At 38.4% G+C, this 23944-nt stretch overlaps 1 protein-coding gene and 2 long non-coding RNA genes across 4 annotated transcripts; 1 reads left to right on the forward strand and 2 right to left on the reverse strand.

Moving 5' to 3' along the window:
• The first annotated feature begins 3405 nt into the window (after nt 1-3405).
• Nucleotides 3406-4146, forward strand: LOC124288107. Its single transcript, XR_006901384.1, has 2 exons — nt 3406-3478; nt 3830-4146. It is a non-coding gene; the product is annotated as an uncharacterized LOC124288107 (long non-coding RNA).
• A 10722-nt stretch (nt 4147-14868) lies between these two features.
• LOC124288106 lies at nt 14869-16344 on the reverse strand. Its single transcript, XR_006901383.1, has 2 exons — nt 15459-16344; nt 14869-15230 (listed from the first exon to the last, which is right to left on the reverse strand). It is a non-coding gene; the product is annotated as an uncharacterized LOC124288106 (long non-coding RNA).
• Nucleotides 16345-16866: 522 nt separating this feature from the next.
• LOC124288105 lies at nt 16867-22093 on the reverse strand. Of its 2 annotated transcripts, XM_046724669.1 has the most exons (5): nt 21738-22093; nt 20513-20554; nt 18941-19053; nt 18008-18034; nt 16867-17299 (listed from the first exon to the last, which is right to left on the reverse strand). In XM_046724669.1, exons 1-5 carry the CDS (start codon nt 22081-22083, stop codon nt 16976-16978), a joined length of 852 nt encoding a protein of 283 aa, XP_046580625.1. In that variant the 5' UTR covers nt 22084-22093; the 3' UTR covers nt 16867-16975. The 2 variants fall into 2 exon arrangements, with proteins under 2 accessions (XP_046580625.1, XP_046580626.1); XM_046724670.1 differs by lacking the exon at nt 18008-18034.
• Between the last annotated feature and the right edge of the window lie 1851 nt (nt 22094-23944).

Here is a 23944-nt window from a genome sequence, read left to right on the forward strand (position 1 = left end):
TTCACCTCACCTCACCTCACCCAATTGACCCAATTCCCCACGCATCCCCAGGCGGGATAGGTCTGCCGAAATGCCAACAGGCGAAGGCGACCTCCAAAGCACCTAATCGAAGAAGAATGACCCAATTGACAGACAGTCGATTATACATATTATAATAGTTCTTCACAAATCTATATTCGGGCATTTTACATATTTTACACCAATATTTAACAATGTTTTATCTATACATATATACATTGGATAATTAGACATTTTCACCTAACTACATGGTTCGAAGTCGACCGTTTGACATTTAAAAACCGTTTACAACAAAACACTTCGACTTCGAATTTACCAAATCCCCATATTTCAGCTCCATACAAAAGAATTGGACTAATTTTGGTGTCAACTATCTTTAAAAATAAATCATAAGGAAGTGGATTAGACGTATAAAGAGATTTTAAAATATTATGTGCAATTTTCTTAGCTTGCAAAGCAGCGGTTATTCACATGGAGAGACCAAGATAGAGAACATGCAAATGAAATACCCAAATAGTCGTAAGATTAAACAGTTTCCAAAAGAATTCCATTGAAATGCCATTTTTCATATTTGGATAATTTACAACCATTTTTAGATACAACAGTCTTGGGGAGTTTTCTAAGTTAACAGTTAATTAATGACTTTCACAGAAACTTTCTCAAATATTTATACGTTTTTGTAAACCAAATACAGAGTCTGCAAAAAGTACAATATTATCAGCAAAAAGAAGTAGAAACATTTGCACATCAGGGTGAAGCTGTATACCAGTGTAACATGTGGATTCAATTTCCAAAGCTAATTCAATTATAAAGAATGAAAACAATAGCGGGCTTAAAACACACCCTTTTCGTAAACCCGGTGGGCAATCAAACAACTAAGAAAGAGAAATATCATGCACCCGTCCCTTAAGACACTTATAGATATAAGTTAAAAGTCACATGCAACCAAAAAATCATACATAATTAAAACACAATTATCACTTATTCATGACATATAATATACATTGCTGGTTATGAAAAAAACATAAAAACAAAATTATAAGCGTACAATCGCAAATCAAAAGTGCAATATTGTGTACTTGGGTTAACTTCCCACAGAAACGAAGCAGCCGGGATACCGAACCCAGTCAGAGCGGGTGGGTGTGCACTCAAGTGTAACGGCTGGTTTATTAGCTGATGTCCTCACGGCTCATTGTGTGTGTATATAGAGATGTTGGGTTTTGTAAATACATGCTCATTTTTTGTGTATAACATTTTGCAATCAACAGACATCATAACATGTCAAGTGAACAAGTATCACACCTGCTTGTCTGTGTAATTACATAATGTGACAGAGACCGAACTCGGGCCATACATCAATGCGTTTTGTTTATGGTGTATAGCCTGATAGGTGTTAAGTTCAAATTGCATGTGGTCAGTGATCGAAGTTGTGTATTGAATATTGTCATTAGCAGACGGGCAGGCAGACACATATAGGTGTCAATAAAACAAGACATTGAGTTTTGTCCGTGACAACGACATATCTATATCACAGTTAGAAATTCTGTCGACGCTAAATAATGACATTGCTTTTAAGTATCGAACTGAGAAAGTGACTCGGTAAGAAGAACATGTGGTGAAATAGACAAATGAAATGATATAAACAGTTAATCTACTGTCATAACATATAAAAAGCTCGCGCCTGTGAAATATCAACAATACATTAGAAAAATAGCTCACACCAAAGCCTTCTCCGAGTATTCACCGGACAACCCGCTTCCAACCTGCGCGAACCTATTTCACTGCGCATGTGCTATGAGCGCAGCCCAGCTGTTGAAACCACTTGAATTCCCCCAAGCGATTTCGCGCGGTTTTTTACATCGCGTTATTTTTCAACTTTTTAAGTTTAATTTGCATTTTTGATGATTTGTTTCGGTAAGTCCATACCGAAAGGTATCAGAATCTGCAAAGTTGTGTTTTACGTTGCATGTGACCTGGCTTTAAGCATCTGAGGTGAAACGCCTCTATATTTGAAAATGACCCATAGTTTATCCCTGTTAACAAAACCAAAAGCCCGTTTGAAATAAACAAATATAGCATAAAACTTCCCCTTTTTCTCAGATAGATAACCCTGGATAACAGATTTGTACTGCAACCTTCCCTAAATCCTGCTTGTGAAGATTCTACAACCATTTCGTATGTATTTGACCAAAATGTTATTCTATTAAGTACAGATGTATATAATTTACTGGAAGTACTAAGAAGGGATATTCCCCTGTAATTATTTTGATAATTACGATCCCCCTTCTTAAATAAAGGTACAACAATTGCTGTACTCCAGCTGTCTGGAAAAGTGGATGACTCGAACATAATATTGAACAATAGTTCCACATATGGTAACAAAATATACACTGAATGCTTAAAAAACTCCGGCAATAAATTATCTTCACCAGGGGACTTTGAAGATTTAAGCTTGAAAATAGCATCAGACATTTCGTCCCTAGTAATTGGTGAATCTATATATAGTACATGTTATGTCATCAACGTCGTAATCAAAATCACGTTCATTGATATGGGGCTCAGCATTATGCTTTTGTTTTGATACAAGTTCTAAAAGCAGGAAAACAATACTTCAATATTAAATTTGTTCATAGCTCTGGGGGCTGGTAATGTGTTTAGCGTATTCCAAAATATCTTTGCATTATAGATATTCTGTAGTAATTTGTCCTTATTGACGCATTATAGAGTCTTTGCTTGTTCCGTAAAATATCATTGCACTTGTTTCTGCAATCAACATATGACTGTGGGGATATGTCAGATTTAAGCCTTTTAAATACATTTAACAGTCTTTGGGTTTCTAATCTAAGGAAATTACAACTCGCGATCAAACCATGGCTGATTAGATTTGATATATTTGTTGCAGCGTTTCTTTGTAAAGTCAGAAGTAAGGTGATGAAAGGAAAAGGACAGTTCTGGAACAGGAGCCGAAGGAGCCCCACTTTTAATTGGTCAATGAGAGTCACGTGACCACAATAGGTGTCTTATATTGCATGTTGTGGTGCAATACCGAATCTATATTTAGCCAGGGAAAGACCCGAGCTATAAATAGAATGATCAGCCTCTCGCTGTATGACAATGAGTGAGTGAGTGAGTTTAGTTTTACGCCGCACTCAGCAATATTCCAGCTATATGGCGGCGGTCTGTAAATAATCGAGTCTGGACCAGACAATCCAGTGATCAACAGCATGAGCATCGATCTGCGCAATTGGGAACCGATGACATGTGTCAACCAAGTCAGCGAAACTGACCACCCGATCCCGTTAGTCGCCTCTTACGACAAGATAGTCGCCTTTTTATGGCAAGCACATGGGTTGCTGAAGACCTATTCTACCCCGGATCTCCACGGGTCTGTATGACAATGAAGTCAACGCTTCAATTCAAATTGACTGGAACAAGAGCTAAGGGATCCCTCTTTGAATTGGTTAGTGACAGTCAAGCGACTACAATCGGTGTGTAATAGTGCATGGTGTAGAGCAATAACAGGGGAATCCTGGGTTATTTACAGGTAGTCTGGTTGACGAGTGTCACGTGACCTAGTTTAGTCGGAGCGTTATATAACGGGTCGGAGACATATGGAGAGGATAAGATAACATTCCCATTGTGTGTATGAAAAGTAGGTCATGCTCCGGCGATCGTTTCTGTGACAGGTTTGAGCAAGTGTTTATATATATAGATATATATTATATGTTACTCGATAAACAACAATCTTTTAGTATTCAGATCAGAAAGTATTGCTGTGTAATGGTAATGATTTGTCAGCTACTTTGCAAAGGGTCCACTTTTCAAGCCGATATTGGAAAAGTGAGATCTCTGGAACCTGAGATTGATACCCGTGAGCTTGATGGAAAAATACTACAGTGGATGAAACCCACTGTGAAGGACATTCTCTCCCATGTGGATCTATCAGAAGCTGAAGATTTGAACCTTGATCGTGATGCAGACAGTGATCAGGAGACAGACACTGAATAAATCCTTTCCTTGATGTAGATAATGTAATGCTTATACTTATATTGTAAGATACAGTCGGGATACCCTCCAAACCAGTATCATGTTATAAACATGGAGGAAAATAAATATTGAATCAACTTTTTTGTGTGTTTTGCTTCATATTGTTATCAAGTACAGGAGCAACCTCATTTTACACAGATACACAACAAATGCACTGGGGTTGATGTTCAAGTTTTATTTCAAAAACCAATTGTATGTTGAAATGCATACAATAATTAGTGCTACATACGTATAGTACATATTCATCTCAGCACAAATATTCTGGAATTAGTTAAATAATACATATTCAATAAAATCAGCGTATTCAAACACAAGAGGCTCAGGTTTAAGAGAAGTGAGTCCTCTATTTACATTGTTTTTGTATGAGGTGTTACATTCATATCATCCGCTAAACGTTCAGTTGTACCTATAATACACAGATATGTGAGAGTTTAGTAGGAACTATTCACAATAAATATACATGTATACATGAAGTTTGAAGCTGCTCATAACGAATAGTATATACAGAGAAAACAGTATGAAATGGTTCCACATCAATAACTGAACGTCTTCTGTGTTTTGTAGTGACCATGAGCTAAAGTATGAACCCCATCATCTAGGACAAAGCGTTTATCATCGAATGGGCTCAAACTGACTTTATTAATGGTCACCGTATAGAGTTGGTGAGTTTGGCTTTGAATCTGAGTCATGTTGTGCCTCATTTGACAATGCTCAGTCAAGCATTGCTTGTACATGTCATGCCTCAACTGTTTCTTAATGACTGCGTTAGCGACCCCCTTTGCTGTTTTCTTTTCCTTTCCCTTATACATTAGGGAATACATTTTTGGACGCAGGCCAACAAACTCCTCAATGGCTACACCACCTACTTCATCTTTGAATTTCCCCAAAACTTTGGGATTTGCTTTAGAGTAGAGAGGATGGACAGGGTCATAGTTGCTGGTGTCAAATAAGTCGGCATGATTTGCCATGTCAGCGTAAATGTCAGCTGTTTCGATTTCATAACACAGAGAATCCGTGTCTGTAAAGCACAGTTGAGCCTTTTCACCATACTTTTGCTTGATAAAATTATAATGAAAATCATACATCACTATCTTGGACATCTCCAAAATAGAAAACCCTGCAAACAGAGGTTGGTTTGAGAATAAGCTTGGTTTCTTTAGATGGACGGCTGCTATATCATCATTGAAAATTTTGAAGGCTTCGAATGTTGGTTTTGCACAAAGTTTTCTGAATCGTTGAGCAGAATTCACAAGTTCAACATTGACATGTTTTCTCACGTTCATCATCGATCTTCCAAAACAAGAGTTGTTCATTAACTTGAAAAAGGCTTTTTCTGTTTCATTTTTAGCATCCTTGCGTTTTTGAGTGTTGAAGTCTATGTAAGGCTTCAGCCATGGAGATTGTTTAAACATAATGACTCTCCGGATTTTGACTAACTTCATACCCTGACTTAAATAAAACTGTAGATTTCTGTAGTGTAGCACATACTTTGTCTTATCATTTAAGTTTGGAACTAATGTTCTTACTGGTTGGCCTTTGATACAAAGCTTATTTCTCAACTCCTTTGAATGGGGAGAGAGCATGTCATTGCTGATCAACACAGATTCAGGGGCTAATGGATAGTCACTGTGGCTGTCATGTAATTCCCTGGGATAGTCGAGATCAACTTTCAGAATATACCCAGTTTTAGAATCAGCTGGGATGCTTCGTACATCTAACTTCTCTATGTCCTGTGAATTCATCCACTAAAGTCTCGTTCAGGGAGTGCTTGGGACATAGCATGACCGTACAGAGTATTAGCGTCCCAGTACATGATATAGGACGTTGGGTTGTCAGGCTGGAAGGTCTGCAGGTCAGGGTGATTCCCCTTAGCATACTTTTTGGAAATCATGGAAATACCCCCTCTCAGACCTGCCTCAATCATGAGATGCATATCTAAATCAGTGAGCAATTCTAGATGTACACTCCCCATTTTCAGCATGGCATCCCACCCAAGGCCTGGCAATGTATAATAATGAGCGGGGTCTAACTGATAGTTTTCTAAGGAGGTTTGTCTAAAATTTTGAAAGACATCAGCTAGCAACAATACATCTGTTTTCATGTACAAGTCATGGTACTCACCCACTGACTTTAAATTGAAGATTTTCCAAACGTTTTGAGCATATGAATAGTCATCCTCTGGTATAGAACTATCTGTCAGTTTGTTATAAAAGTCCTCCTTTGACGGAAGGTGAGTCATATCAAATTTTGATTCATCGTCCATGAAATCATAAGGATATATTCCCTTTCGCAGGAGTAATATATTCTGTTGGTCATTAGGAAACTCCCGCTTCAGTTGTTTGAACTTCGAAGTACCCTCAGCTCGGAGGTTTTCAACTAATGTATCAAGCGATGCATTTAAAAACTGAAGAGAATCAATGAATCGTAATTTCCCTACCGAGAAGGAAATATACTTCTCCATGTTATTTGCCAGACATTGAAGTTTTTGTTTCAGTGTTTTGTCTAAATATTTCAGAAGGAGATGACTGTCATAACCTCTCAAATTATGAAATACTACAGGAATGAAAAAATCATCATATTCATTTTGTTTCCCCTTCTTTTTTGTAAACTGATATTGCAGATTGCAGTTTTGATGAGCAGCTCCACGATAATTATATCCCGGAGCCAAATGATCATGGTCGCGGACTTTCCATGCTTGCTCAGTGAAGGGTTTAGAACATATATGACATATGTTTGCCTTTTGAAATGCTTTCTCATCGGCTTCACTTAACTGCATTGGTTCCACTACTTTCAATTTATCCCCAATTTCTTTTCCTTCTTTAAGCAAACAGTCAATGAAATGTGAAATGACATTAGGGCCTCTATAAACAACAGCAGGTTTACTATGCGGAGTATGAAAACTGACAACTTTGTAACAGAACCCAGAGGGCACATGTTTTTGATAGCATGAAGTGTAGGATGTGCAAGGGTTTGGACTACAACCACTCACTTTACGTGTGATGGACTCAAAATCAGCATATATGATGTAAGGTACTTCAAGCTGTTTCTGAATGCACTTGAAGTTTACCCATGTTTCTTCCTCTTTCTCTGGCAGTCTTATCCTTTGCATCGAATAATTTGAACAGTAAGGTAGGTGGTCATCTAACAAATCCTTTCTGCTTAAGCCATGAAGCCATCGTCTACAATAAAATCTTGCCCCATCATGTTTGGTTCGATCCCCAATTAATCTGCTGAGATTTCTAATCAGACAAAAATGTCTCTTGTCATTTTGACCTATGAGCAGTAAATCAACATTGATGGGAGATTTAACTGTGCTAACACGTAAAGGGAATACGCCCTCACCTCCTTCATACCCAAAAACATTAACGCAAATTTGATTTAACTTTTCAAACCTTGATATTTGCGACAAAGAAATTGGCATATCTAATTCACTAAGGTCCAACTCAGATTCATGTGGAATATAGTGACTAACCCTATGAGGATTGTGTCTGACCGGGTGTAGAGCTGCCAACACAGACCACACAAAACACTTACTATCCTCATTATGAATGTTTAGGATAGCTTTTTTATCAGCAAGGTATTTGGGGAGAGGAATGTAGCTACTTGCTGATAACGGTGTATACTCAGCTGTATTGACTTCCAATTGTACAATTTCATCTAGAATCCACCCACTACCCTCAGCTTGAAACTCTTGCATGGAGGTATACAACTTCTGGTAGGCTTCAGCTATTTGTTCAGCTAACTGAGATTCGATAGTGGTGACATGATTTGTGCTCCTTAACACAGGTTCAGCCAAAATGCTTTCATTGCTTTCATTATATTTTATAAATTTAAGTCTTAAAGTTAGGAACCATTTCATACCCTTTTTCTCCTTTAAGAAATCATGTAACAGTGACTCAATATTTGTCTGTTCATCTGCAGAAAACTGCAATATATCAACATTGTTCGATACTGTTGGCGTCAGTGTTGTTGTTGTCACAGCATCCTCCAGCGCCCTAACTTGCCCTGCCCCGACCTGGTTTCGTCTCGCCTCATACCTCTCTCTCCGTCTTACACAGCTGTCACACTGTTCTACACGTCGGCTGAAGAAACGTTCGGAGAGAGGCCGGTGACACTGTTTACACTCTCGACCTTTGTATGAACATTCCTGACAGAAACGCTTTCCAGGTGGTAAACACTTATGATGCCCACAAAAGTTGCAGGTCTCATATCGCGCAACGGCCACGTTATTCACCGAGTTTAGTGGTTGAAGGCAGACACGCTTTACCCGAGGATGACCTACTTCAGTCTCAGCCGACCGCTTCCCTCTCAGTCTACAAGTGTGCGCTTTGTAGTTATCCATGCGAGAAAAGGCATACTGTAAAACATGGAGTGGAGTCTTGGAGTGGAGTCTTGGAGTGGAGTCGGGAGTCTGGAGTCTATGTGCACATGCCACTTCAGTAAATACTGATTACTGTTTAGAAATATATCATTAATGGCTCTTCCCAGTTGTCATTTATACCTTTTGAATCACCGGTTTAAAAAAGTACTGCAAATTCATATACATGCTGAAATACCTAATTTGTTTACAAATATAATGTAACTATATATTATATTTGTAGTTTATACAGGATATTGCCACTGTTCCTTCATTGACTGCTATGCAATAAATATGTTATCTAATTCATCTTAGATATTAGTCTTTCTTGCCTTACAGATTTGGGAAATTGTCATTGTTCATATCTATACATAGAGATGCAAATCCTAAAGATAATCCAACACATTTACAGTCCAGATAGTTATGTTTTATTTCTGAAATTTGATATTTATTAGGGAAAGTTAATACAAGTATATAAATCATGAATGGGTAGATGGTTTTGTCTTTGTAATTGTGCTATTTGTTATGTAAAACATAAAACCAAACAACAATACTGTATTCACGTTTATATTTTGCTGATGGGACTCCTGATGTCATTTCAAATCTTTTCAGTTCAAAATATGTTACATGTGACATATTTATAAAACAAACTATCTAAACGATGAACGATATATCTTGCCATACTGAAATTTGTGCTGAATCCCTGGGATGGCTGTCAAGTGTCATGGGTTGAGGACTGGTCATTCATTCTTGGAAAAGGGTTTGCCTGGAACTTTATCAAGGCATTGACATTGTAGATGTTTATCAGAACTAAACATCCTGTAGTTGGAAAACGGTAATTCCTCGAAAATATTTCATTAATTTCTTTAAAAAAGAAATATTGACAACAAATAACAATAAAAACGTGAATACAATGTCTACAATACTTTAACTGGAAAATATATTTGCACTTTCAAGGGGAAGACATTTTATGTTGGAAAGATTCTTGGCTATACAAGGATTCCTATTGCAGTATTACTATATTTACTACCATAAGGGTGTTTACACCAGTTTATCCAAGTGATAATTGAAACATTGGTGGAAACTTTCCATCTATACAAATTTGGTCTGTATACTGAAGAAGAGGGAAAAGAATTCAGTCCCACACAGAAATTTGGCAACTGCCTAAAATGGCGAAGATTTTGAAGTATATGAAGAAGACGTATGCTGATGTTGTCAAAGGTAGGTAATTAATTAATATATGAATGTAAATTGATAATTATTTGATATAAAAGATGGATGAATGGATTTCCAAACAAATGCAATATACATGCACACACACACACACACGGACACTCACGTACACAAATATAATGAATTAATGTCAGTTTTCATATTTATATTTACTGTTCCAGGGTGTAGTGAAAAACAGGAAATCATTGAAATCAGTGATGCCAGTGAGGATGAGGGTCAGCCTGGGGAAAGTGTAATCAAATCCAGTTGGGTTGGATTCAGGTATTCCTCTATGAGTCCATCCTCATCTTCCTCAGAAGGTGAACGCCGGGGGATACCCAAGCGGAAACGAAGACAGGTGCAAAAGTCCAAAAGGAGCCCCATGGATTTTGATGAAATTTTAATCAGCAGCGGAACAAGTGATTTAGAAAGCCCAAGAAAAAAGTCTAAGAAAACACCAGCTAATTACAAAGACTCACAACAAGAAGAACTAACGACTGATTCCGACGAGTTACCAGATTTGCTGGAAAGCAAATTCAGTCGTAGAAATGTGGAGTTTGAAGGATATATTACTGATGGGGCTGCCGCTGCCAATTCAAGTTTCGAAGAAAACTATGAATTTAGAGGACATTGTAATGAGAACGTGAAACTGCCCATATACAAGTGTCTCAAACATGGCATCAAGACAAGGGATGCAGTTATTTTGTTGCTGAGAGATTTTCCGAATGAAAACATTTGCAACATACATTGACTCTAACAGTTCTTTCATATACAGTGCGGAAAGAATAGGTCATTGGAAAAATGTCCTGTGTGATGGCATGGGAAAATGGATACAGACTGGAACTGAATCAAATTTTGTGTCAGTGGATGGTGATGTGAAATTTGTTGACAAATCTCACACTAATAACGAAACACTGAAAGTTATGAGGAGGAAATATGTACATGGATCAAACCCTTCATTGCACCGTGTAATAATAACCATGGAGAAGGATGAGGTTATGCTCGATCAGTTCTTTGTCCAATACTTTTATCATGGACAACCACAACCTAGTGAAATGAAACCACATGGAAATTCTAAAAAAGATAATATCTACAGCAGAACGTCAGAAACCACTAAAGAAAGAATAAAAGCATTATGCAAGACAAATACAAAACCAAAAGACATATTCCACACCATGCTGGAAGAACAAGGCGGAATTGAAAGTGTTAAAAGTTTCGCAAATATTCCGAAAGGCAGGGGACAAATCAGTTATTTCAAAAAGTCAGTAAAACCGCACATAGATCCATTATTAGAATGCACTCATTTGGCAAAAGAACAAGAAGGTAAAAATAATAAATTTATTAGAGATGTGAGATCAGCTCCTGAATTTACTATGCTTTTGGCAACAGATGCTCAGCTTAAAAATTTGAGGAAATTTTGTACACATAACAAAAACTTTTGCATTCTTGGTGTGGATACAACATTCAATATTGGACAATACTATATAACTGCCACAACGTATCGTCACCTCATGCTAGAAACAAGTAAAGGTACTGAACCAGTAATGTTAGGCCCAATATTATTACATCAGAAAAAAACTTTTGACAGTTATTTAAAATTACCCAGTGGACTAATACAAGAGTGTCCTGAACTAAAACATGTCAAAGTTTTTGGGACAGATGGTGATGAAAATTTATCATCAGCATTTCAGGTAAACTTTACAGATGCAAAACATCTCATGTGTGACATACACATGCTTGATAATATTAAAAGGAAATTAGATTCTTTGGCAATTGAAGGGAACATAGCAAAGTTGTATATTAAGGACATATTTGGGGAGGTGGTTGATACATCAAAGTTTAGAGGCTTGGTGGACTGTCTGTCAACCAAAGAGTTTGATCAGAAGATGAATAATTTGAAGGAACCATGGATCAAACGCCACAAATCAGGTGTTACATTTTATCACTATTTCATGGACTTCAAATCGGACATTATTAAGCACTGCATGTCAGCAGATTTACGCAGCATGTGTGGCCTTGGATTTCCTCCTAAACCGTACACTCAGAATCCAAATGAGTGTCTGAATTCTGTGATGAAGAAAGAGTTAATCAAACAGAAAGGACAAAAGCTTGACCCATATGACTTTGTTTGTCAAATTGAAACAATTGTCAAGAGACAGGAAAACGAAATAAAATTATCACTCATTGGGAAAGGTGAATATCGGGTGAAACCAGAGTATTCCCATCTCTGTGTAAATGAGACATCTTATTGGAGAAAATCAAGTAATCAACGGCAGGCTGTTTACAAATCGTAAGTGTTTTCCCCTATTACTATTAATAAATGGTGCACATCATGCACAGATGACTAAAGTCTCAAAAGCTTCCACAATATCTTTTAATGCTGATGAAAACGGCACAGTGTAAAGTATGGAATGGATTTTGGAATGGAACAGTGGAATGGAATTTGGGAGAATGTTCTGTCCTTGAACCTTAGGATATATATATGTGTGTGTGTGTGTGTGCGTGCGTGCATGCGTGCGTGCGTGCGTGTGTGTGCGTGTACTGAAAAATACAAACATTCTCTCTTCAGATTCTGTGATGAGCCCATACAGCCAAGGGTATCATCTGATGTACAGTCACAAGAAACCAGTGATTTTTATGATGTTGAAAATGATGGAGTTGAACAGCTAACTGATGAACATGAGTCATTGCAAGGGGAAGGTGCTGTTTATAAGAGGGTTCAGTTGTCTGTTAATGCTGACCAAAGTGGTATTATTACAGCGCCTTATCGCCTACTACATGATATATTCAACAGTGCTGAGGCACTGCTGGAGGATGTCAGCAATATCATCCCTGTTCCTGGATGTTCTGACAAAAGGTTATACTTTGTTTGCTAATTCTAAACATCCTGAAAACCCTTACAAACTGAGATACGCACCCTCATCTGGTCACATTACCTGTGATAACCAGTGCATCAGATATGCAAGTCTTAAACTCTGTCAACATACTATTGCCCTTGCCCAAAAGGTAAATTGTTTAGAACAGTTTATAAATGTATTCAGGAGAAATTCAAATGGAAGCAATCTTACTAAGGGTTCTACTCGAAATCTACCAAGCAGCAGAGGTAAAAAAGCAACACAGGCCACATCAAGAAGGAAAGGTAAATCCAATTCCATATCGTCTGAACTACTTCAATACAGTGGTCACTTGCATTCTGCTAGTCATTCATCTACCCCCACCCAGACTCAGCCATTTCACCTGACATTCATGGCTGGCCTTATTAGGAAATGTTATGGGTGTGGACAACCATTCAATAAAAGACATAAGTCCCCACCTCACGATTTGCTTCTTAAGAGATTTGATCATCGTGTTTACACCAGCCCGAGGAGTAAAGAAAAGAAAACAACGGTTAACTTGCAAAACACATATTTCCATCTAAATGTTCACTGTGCAAGGCGATTGGATCCAGGGTTTGAGATGAAGAATATTCTCATACATAATGAATTAAGGGAACAACTGACTCTTGTTCACAAAGAGAAATTTAAAAAAACTTAACGTTTTTACAATGTAATGTTCATTGTATTTGAGGACACTGAATAACAAGTCATGTCTACCAATACATTACTGTGAGACTGATATGGAAAAGATGGGCAGGCCTGAAGTGCATAAGAAGTATGATGTCAAAGATGTTCATATATTTATCTTCGAGATGCAGTGCATGATCAACTAGTAATGTTTGACTTGGTTTTACAAGTACATCGAATGTCTGTTATGTGCCAACTATTAAAATGTCCAAACTCCTTAATAATTTGTCACAAATTCAAACTCTCTGCAATTTGTGCTTTCATTTGTAGACATGCAACGTAATCAAGAGTGTGAAAATGTTTACATGGCAATCCTCAGTAGCACTGGCTTAGCTTTCTGCCATTCTGAGGGCAGATCGTATCAGTGATGTGTTGCCTGTTATCTGTCACATTCCAATGGACTGCCCATACATAACCTTACAGAAAGTTAAGATTTTCGAAGGCACAGAGAACTGATGAAACTCACTAACAATCAGCTTGCAAAATATTCAACTGTATTTATTTTTGCTTTTTGTTTGTAAGTTCAAGGATGTAAAAAGATAACTATTTTTATTAAAAAAAACAAGACAATTATGACATTGCAACAGTTACGTTTGCCATCACTGACAAACAAAATCCTGTTCCTGAATAATATAGTGCTATGTATCTTATGTTATCAATTTCTTTGTTATGTAATATGTCTTAGCATAGACTGTATTTCTGTACCTTTCCCTTACAACGGCTTCCTCTACACAAATGTGCATTTGCATGTGTCAATGTTATGTATGTCCTTCATTGGACAATAAATAATGCCATTATTAGTATTTGGTGTATAGGTTGTAAATCATTTCCATCCATACATTCATCTGTTATGGCGCCTAATTCAGGACAGCCATCGTTCAAATATTCCTAAAGATAAAAAACTATGTAGCCAAACCATGTGAAACTTAATTGCAATTATTTAATCTGCATACTTAATTATTATCACTACCGCACTGTACATTGTCTTGTCAGCAACCCTGTACCACTTTGTCACGTTCATTAATATGACATTTAGAACCTTAACTGGTCATCCCCCTTGGCCGCGTCTGCCATCACATCCACTGTTACAAAGAAGTGCTATTGTTTCTCTATCTGTCAACTGTTGTGTGCTCGCCTGTCCATTGTTGTCAAAAACCGTATATATATGCTCACATCCATATTGTCAAGGAGTCCGGTATTCAGACTGTCTGTGTAGGGACGACCACGAGCAGAATAATCCCTCGTAGGAAGCGCCCTGGTATTGAGCCGGAACTCCACTAACCTCATTCATGTATACTATTACTAATGTTTGTCCTGGCTTGTGCAACCAACTAAAGTAGTTTGAACTCAACCTATCCTTCGTCTTTGTCAACTTATTGTACGTATAATTCCAAGCTAGTTCCCCTATCGATCAAATCTACGCGTTGACACATCCATCCTTCCGATCTATTCATACACATTTTTTTCTTGATGTCAACAAAGCCCCAGAACAGGACCCGCTGTTAATACAGTTACAGAATGGCATTTCTGGAGTTGACAGGGCTAATTGATAAGTGTATACAAAATGCCTCCTGCCTTCTGATAAAACTGATAACACCAACCAGCTACAGATTTTTGGAACGAATGCCCTGGTTTAGTTTCCCTTATGATCAAAACAAAACAAACTCGGTCTTCAAAATATTTACATTTAAACTCCATTCCAAGACTCCACTCCAAGACTCTACTCCATGTTTTACAGTATGCCGCGAGAAAACGAGTGTCCACACTGCGCACATGATATTTTCTCATTTCCATGTACGGTTCGTGTATGTCGAAGAAGATTCCTTTTGCTTGTAAAAGATTTGTTACAGTTGTCACATGTATGAGTCAGTGATGAGGATGTATTCTTGCAGTTGTTGGATAACCTGTTTGCTAATAGATTGATACGTTTTAAGTTCACAGCCGGGTCATTTGAACAGCTATTGGCCGTTGCCCATGTCTCAAGTTCATGCAGGGACTGTACAGAGTCTAGAAAACGTTGCCTCTCCTCCATTCTGAATAAAAAACAACAACCAAAAACCGAATAGTGTAGACGTTAAAATCAAATAAACTTAAATATGTTGATAGTTTAATTAGATAAAACAAACTTATAACACTACCCATATTAGTTATAATCGGGATTGGATATAATAGTTGATATTTCAAAATGTGAAGAAAAATTCAAAAAATATGTAACTTTGAATATTTATATTTTCCAGCTAACTATATATTGAACCATTTACTTTTAAGAAAGTTCCCTGTCTTGTGAACAGCGTCGTAAGATTGAGTGTAGACACGACAGGACCGTCAGTCTAGATTCGCTCACAAGAGTGAAATGACATATGAGTATGGGGGGGGGAATAACCTCTTATATAAAGACAAAAAAAACATGCGGCTATATCCGGTCACGGCTAGCCAGTTCTGGTTACAAAACGTAAACTATGTATTGGCTTATATCACAAGGGCGAGTCACACAGCGAGACGCTGACCTATTTATAGCTCGGGTCTTTCCCTGGCTAAATATAGATTCGGTATTGCACCACAACATGCAATATAAGACGCCTATTGTGGTCAAGTGACTCTCATTGACCAATTAAAAGACGGGCTCCTTCGGCACCTGTTCCAGAACTGTCCTTTTCCTTTCATCAGTAAGGCATTAGTAAACGATTTAACTGATTGATTTACATCATAGATAGCTTGGCAAGCACAATCATATAGGGTCTTTCTTACATCGGGTGAAAGCAAATTAACATGGAATTTGTTTACACAATCATCAGTCAACTTAAACCTAAAGTTCTGTCCAGAGTGTGAATCACGTGCTTCCTTGTGGTTGTCAATATCACCACGCGACTGAAATGCACAAGTGATTGGCAGATGTAGAGACTCTGACCTACATCCGATATCGAATCCACTGCACAATGTAAAGAAGTCACTCTATCCGATAACATAGTCTATCACACTTGTTCCGTTTGATGAGATATTCGTGGAATCGTCAATCAATTGATCATTTCCATTTCTGCCGTTAAAAACTGTGATATTCAAATTTGCGCATACCATAGTTTGAAATAAAATTGTCACATGAGTACCGTCTATGTTGAATATTATCGTGCAAGAATTCACAATAGTCCATACAGTAGAACACAGATATAACGAACTCCAAGGGACCGAGAAATTTAGTTCGCTATATCCGTTGTTCCTTATTCACATTTGACCGCCATCTTGGATTGTAGAGATGTAGAGACATGTATATGCTGAGGCTACAAATCTTTAATTTGTACATGGACATTGTCATAACATTAAAATTATGAATTTATCATTCACAGACATTAGCTAGAACATGTTTAACAATCACAACAATCTCAACAATTTTTTTACAAAGTCAACAATTTTGCTCTGCACACCACGTCTTGCAGACTTCATTTTGTCAACTGCATCACACACATCTGCAAGAGAGTGGATATTATATCGTCCTCTACATAGTGCCGGTTCTTGCGTTAAAGTCCCCACCAAGTAGAAGTGAGGTGTTACCCAGCTCTTGTAGAACATCAGTTAGAGAGTCTTGTAGCAAGGCTATACCACCATGCACGTTACTATGAGCGTACCATGGAGATATCTCAGGGTGAATATATACAGAACCTAATAACACATCTTTGAATTAAAAACACTTTGTCGAACAACAGGGTATAACTTCTCAATACACCCGATCCTAACTCTGCCGCATGGGAAACGACACCATATTTGAAAACCTATCTTCCCCATGTTAGTTGTGTGATCTGAGCAAACTATCAGCGTCGATGCGTTGTTTTCCTATTCCATTATGTAATCTTAGTATCTTGGCGTGGTTCCCAGAATCCAACACGGAGTCGGGAACAGCGTCGAAGCCATCGCTAGAATAGGTGGCACCGTCATCATCTGATCCTTTCTTAGTCTTACGTCCGAACTCTTCACCTAAGCACTCTTGATGTCTCTTGTCCGTACTGTGCCTGTTGTAACAGGTAGCCGACGAAACTGTCCTCACCATGCCTCCTTGTTTCAGAAAGTTACGATGGGGTTCCTTGGCGTGGCGTGCCTTGTCCAAAAAGTTCTGCAAAAAACATACCGAGGGGTGAAATATGTAAAAGTGAGTAAATGAGTTTAGTTTTACGCCGCACTCAGCAATATTCCAGCTATATGGCGGCGGTCTGTAAATAATCGAGTCTGGACCAGACAATCCAGTGATCAATAGCATGAGCATCGATCTGCGCAATTGGGAACCGATGACATGTGTCAACCAAGTCAGCGAGCCTGACCACCCGATCCCGTTAGTCGCCTCTTACGACAAGCATGGGTTACTGAAGATCAACACTCTAAACCGGACCTTCAGGGGTAGAAATATGTAAAACGACATCTGAGTCTAAGTAACTGATATTAGTTTACGCCGCTTTGAAAGTAAATCGGTCATGCCGTATAATATCAAAATGTTGGGAAATGAGATCAAGGTCTTCGACGTATACCAGTTAAGGTGATACTCACAAAACTGGGTGTGGGTTAAACAAATCTAAAAACACGGGTGTTCACTTCTCTGTAAGGATACTTGTCAGGGTAGGTCTAACTACAGTCTGTGAGAGTGAACAAACTGAACTGATGACAGTGATTTTGGTGACTGTTTGACATCGTACACCGACTGTCTATAACACGTAGGTCACGCTACCTAAGACTGGCCTATCTGGCCGACTATCTGCCGTCGATCGTGATTCAGCTGAATTAAAGCTAGCTGTCACGTAAGCTTACAAATTACATGATACCCACTCACCCGACCTTCGCTCCTGTACTTTAGGATCTGAAAGATATATTAGCAAAAAAGTATTTCTAGTCTAGTTTATGTAAATTTATGTACACGTTTTCTGTTTAATATAAGTTAACAATTCAGATTCGCCAAATGACTTGAAAGTATAATACTTACAGAAAGTTCCCGAAATAACCATATTAGAATACTATCAGTTAAATGATTAATTTTAGATGAAGTAACGGTTGAGAAATAATAGAGTCAGAAATTAATCAATAGCTAGGTGCCATTATGTGGTTTGCTTCAACAGAGCAACCGGAAGGTCCCAGCCCAGAAGCCTTAGAAGCCAAGAGCGTTGGGCACGTAATGATCGTGGGGCGGTGGGGTAGCCTAGTGGTTAAAGCGTTGGCTCGTCACGCCGAAGACCCGGGTTCGAATCCCCACATGGGTACAATTTGTGAAGCCCATTTCTGGTGTCCCCCGCCGTGATGTTGCTGGAATATTGCTTAAAGCGGCGTAAAACCAAATTCAGTCAGTCAGTCAGTCGTAATGATCGTAACTTATAACACCATTGGGTGCGGTGAGCCTGGAACAGCACCGTATTCCATGTGATAAACTGTATCTAACATGGATATCATATCTCTACACAAATAGATATCGATACTAAACCCTCAACCACAAGAAAGTCTACATCGGAAGGTGAAGAACAAGAAATCTTAAACAACGTTCCTGACATTTTAAGACATCAAGCACTCCAACAATTTTTGTTGTTTGGTTTGTGAATGCCCTGGGCCTCCTTTCAAAAAGCACTAAGATGATCGTAAGTCACCAAGGTAACCTTAGTGCAGTGTTGAAGAATGGGAGTTAAGGTTAACCTTAGTAAAGGTTGCTTCGTGAATGGAGCCCAAGACTAATACTGGGACCAACAAGTATGAATATGCTTATCATTACTTAATTTACCTTAACTTTGTTAAAATCCTCCTGTGAAAGTGTATCATTTCTCTGAAGATGGAACTGTTCAGACACTACTCTGCGAGTGCTGTGCCCACCCAAAGACTGAATACTGATATGACCTGCAGATGAGAAAGAACTTCGGATGGTTAAAGGCACTGTATTATAATACCACACTCCTTCAAAATAAATAATGCATTTCTCTGTCAGTCCTCAGGGCAGCTACCATATAATTTATTCCCTCCAAAATTACGTATTTAGATTACAATATTGAATTATAAAGTTCGAATGAATTAATGCAACGTTGCATTAAATCGACTTTCGTGCCGTCTACTGACCGAACATTATTTTAAGCGAACTCCATGGAGTCATGTCCCTTGGAGCGCTTTTTACAAATATCCTACTAAAACACAACATGTGACTGAAACCAGTTCGGCAAACACCGACAACACCGCGTGCGACAGTTTTCGATGTACCGAGCAATATTACGGAGTTTATATTCCATATAATATCATATCAAGTGTTATTTGTTTGGAAGCTGTTCGCCTCGAAGTTTCAGGTAGCAATTTCAGACAAGTCGTAAGGGATAATAAGTCTTTTATTGCATCAATAGGAAGCTAAAGTGGGTGCATAAGCCCCAATATATAATACTGTATAGGGCAAAATATTGTCGAAAATATATGACATTGTGACTTTAATGCAGTTGAAAAGCTTTTATAATTCATGGCAGAACAGAAGTAGTCCTTTGTTGCCTTTTCTTGAATGATACAAATCTGGTGGTTCTGAATATTGATATTAATCACTAAAAATAGCACACCCTATCTTAAATCTGAGTAATCAGTTTGGCGTATTATAGGTGACCTTTTACTCAATGTTGAAGGATAAGCATATGTGCATATACTATGCAATTACAGAACTTTCAATATTTCTTACAAGAATTAAAGATTCTACCTTACAAATGCAAGATGAGTGCATCAATATGCAATCAACAAAATCTCTCACTTGATAATTAAAGTGAAGAATGAAACACATGTTATTAAAGCACATGAATCATTTGTGCTACCTCTACTAGACAATGGGACACGTGTTATGGAAGCACATGAACCATGCGTGCTCCTGTGTTATTGTGTGCTATCTCTACTAGAGAATGGGATAGGTGTCGTTGAAGCACATGAATCATGTATGTTTCAGTGTGATTGTGTGCTACCTCTATTAGAGAATGGAACACGTGATATTGAAGCACATGGATCATGTGTGCTCCTGTGTGATTGTGTCCTACCTCTAACAAGAGAATGGGACACGTGTCGTCGAAGCACGTGAATCATGTGTGCTCCTGTGCGATAGCGTGCTACCTCTAACAAGAGAATGAGACGTTTTATTGAAGCACATGATTCGTGTGTGCTTCCTCTACCAGAGAATGGGACGTTTTATTGAAGCACGTGAATCATCTGTGCTTCTTCTACCAGAGAATGGGACCTGTGCTATTAAAGCACAAGAACCACGTGGGATCCTGTATGACCATGCAGAGATTAACGGGTCACGTATGGAACCACATACTCAACATTCTAAATTGAATTTTACCTTCGTTTGTGCAGACTGGCTTAAACTTTGGAGACATCGTGGCTAGAAGAAAAATACACGTACTTTCATTATGTCCTCCCAAGCACACACATTCTCATATGAGAACAAAAATAATAAACTGTCCAATTCTTATCAAAACCTGAAAGAATTAAGTACAATTGTTCTAGTTGTGTTCCTGTATTGTTTAGTAAACATCTGTTCACTCCACACGAATACTTCACTCTAAACACGAGTATGACATGTATAGTAATATGAATGCTTGAATAATATGTACCAGTGTGTGAAATAGTTTTGAAATGTGACCTGCCCGAGGACTGACTGTCAAAAACGTGACCAGTCCTGAGCAAATACAGCCAGTCCCCAAAACTAAAACTCTTCATTGTTAAGTTAAGTTTATTTTGTTCAAATAATTATACTACCCATAAAAGGTTTAGACTCACTTAAAGCACTCACTGTATGTTCTGTATATACATGTGGTTACATCGAAGATGAATTTCTCCACTAACTTGGGCGAACCAACTGCTAACTTTATGCAGATAAATTGCACGAGGGTCATGCATCAACTTGCTGAAAAGCATGTGCAAATATCGTGCATGTGAGCAGCTGCGTTTTGGTGTAAAGTTTTGTTAAGAATTTGCCAATTTTCACTGAGTTCGATCATTTATTGAACTCATGACAATAAACTTTTCAACGTTACGAATTTGTGTTACAATATATCAGTTCATGTGAAAATAGTACCTTTAGACAGTGTAGAATATTTTGCAAAATCTAGTTGAGATCAGTTGACTGAAGTAAGTGGTGGCTGCATTTAAAATAGTGAGTCTAAATTTTTGATGGGGAGTATATTTCCCCCGACCAAAGGACGGCCTTACTTATTTAATAGACCGTCCTTCACACAAATAGACCGTCAAGGACGTGGGACGGGATATATGTTATACGCTGCATTATGGACCCGTCGTTGATACAGATGTTTGCAAAAGAGAGCAGCTATCGGCTTGATACAGCAAATAGTCAACATATCAAATCAAAATTTCGTTGCATGATTGCTACCAGTACCTCATCCTACATAGGTTGTGTCTGACCACGAATGAGGTGTGTCTGTTTGACGAACCACATCAAGCGCTGCTTACGTCAGTTACACCTCTTGACGTACATGAATAGAAATTCAAGATGGTGTACATGACAGGGTGCAAGTGTCTAAATTGTGAAACATTTGTGGGCCTACCTGGAAAACGCAATCGTTGTAAAAGTTGTGTACGCCATTTCCTTTCTCTTGTATCTACCAACTCAAAACATTTCAGACAATCTGGAACGGCGACAGATGTTTTCATTAAAGGCACAATATTGCCGTGGTTGTTGCAGATGCTGTAATGAACAGCTAGATTCAGCTGGTACATCGACCACTTTGACCGGACAAACTCCGGCGACAGCACCACGATTATCCAGTGAGAGTTTCTAAGAAACTCCAGAAACAGATCTGTGATGTACTTCCCACCACAGCTGAAATCCCGGTCGTATTCAGCACATTGTATACCATACTTCTTGGACTCCAATGTGTTGATCAAGTTCATAACCCACTTTGTGTCACTTTGTGCGTGGCAGAAATATGCCACATATCTCTTGAAATCTGCGTTGCGTTTCGCCATTTTGAAATCTAAAATCCCGTTTTATAGTCACGTCAGGATACTATTCCCTAACCCGGTTTGTGTCAGCATTGGCGTGGCAGAAATACTCCCAATATGTTATTCTCTGTTCCGACAGTTTGAGACCCAGTCACAAAAGACCAGGAAAATCACGATTTAAATCCGTGTCACATTTAACCTGTTCGAGCCATACCCTGGCTTTGCGCTGTCTGGAAGACAGTGGGCGAGACGTATACTTGACGATAGCCTTATGGTATAATGTGAAAGTTCAATAGTTGGTTCTAGAACAATTCCACGTCAGGCTGATCACATGGTAAACAACGAGAACTGGTCCTAAAATACCTCCACGCCAAGCTGTACACGTCCGGCTTGGCGGCCAGCCAGATATGTCAAGTGAGTGGGTGAGTGTAGGAAACAACAGCAGTAAACAATAGACAGGGGTCAGATTATGTTTTGACTTTCATGGTTACGAGGGCTGGACGAAAGGTTCCAAGCCAAACTACCAAGGATGCCTATTGCACACTTAAGCGTTTATATTTATTAAATACAACATTATTCATGGAAATTACATGCAGAATAAACTACAATGGTATCTTCACTAGGGCCTTCACGTGATTTATAAATGTGAAGAACATTTGGTGTTTGGCGAGACAAGCTGACGCTCCATCCATTAGGGCTGGGACGGGTACTCGACTTCGGGTCGGGTACAGCTGGAATCGAGTCCTATTTCTCGGAATCGAGTACCAGGAAAGGGAGAGAACTCTGTAATGACAAGGGCAGATAATAACTTGTCTTTTTTCATTATAACGTAACACATTTACATCGATGGTATTGTCCGATTAATGGAGGTTATTATTAACAACTGTAATTTATCTTTTGGTTTAAACTACAAGCTATGCCCAGTAACAGATATCCAAAAGCATGTTATTCACTGCTTTGTGGTCTGGACAGTGCAGGGGAGAAAATCATGGGCCCGTCCAGTTAGATGTTTGCTCTTTTCTTATGGTTTTGGTATGGTGTGGGAAAACCATGGAGTTGGAGACAAGTCACTGTTTTTAACATTTTCAAGCAAAGAGTTATTGACTGTTGGAGACAAAATTGGTCAGTAAACATTAAGGAAAGTAACAATTTATCTCTTTATTGCCAGTATAAATCTTCACCAGAAATGGAGTAATATTTTAATGTGGTGCAAATGGACAGATATAGAATAGCTCTAACCAGATTTAGATGTACAAATCATGATCTTGCTATTGAAACAGGGAGATGGTTAGGAATTATTAGAGATGAGAGAGTGTGTAACTACTGTTTGTCTATGTCCAAAAGTTGTGTACTTGAGGGCGAAATTCATTTTCGTATTACTAGCTCTCAATATCATGATCTTCGATCCCAACTGTTGAATATTCTCCATTATCTCTCCAACGAAAAGAAATTTATCCACATCATGAAGTGCGAGAATAAGTCACTATTAGCAGAATACATATTCAAGGCCTCAGCTGTGAGACAGAGGTTCCTCAATACCTGATGCAAGCGAGACAACTCAATCATATTCCGTATAACATCTTGTCTACCTACAACTATGGTTTAATTGTTTGACTTATAACCATTACAAATTATTGTGCTCATGCATCACTATATACATATACAATTTGCTATGACTTGATATGCTCTTTCTCAGAAATTGTACCAAACTGCAAGGGAGTTAACCCTATCAACTTTTGCATTATCATATTGTCAACCTCTAATTATTATTGTTCAATTGTACAATGTATCTGCTGGGATAATTATGCCG

This window comes from Haliotis rubra, unplaced genomic scaffold, assembly GCF_003918875.1.
Source record: "Haliotis rubra isolate DU_JTF1 unplaced genomic scaffold, ASM391887v1 Scf412, whole genome shotgun sequence".
Lineage (NCBI taxonomy): Eukaryota > Metazoa > Mollusca > Gastropoda > Lepetellida > Haliotidae > Haliotis > Haliotis rubra.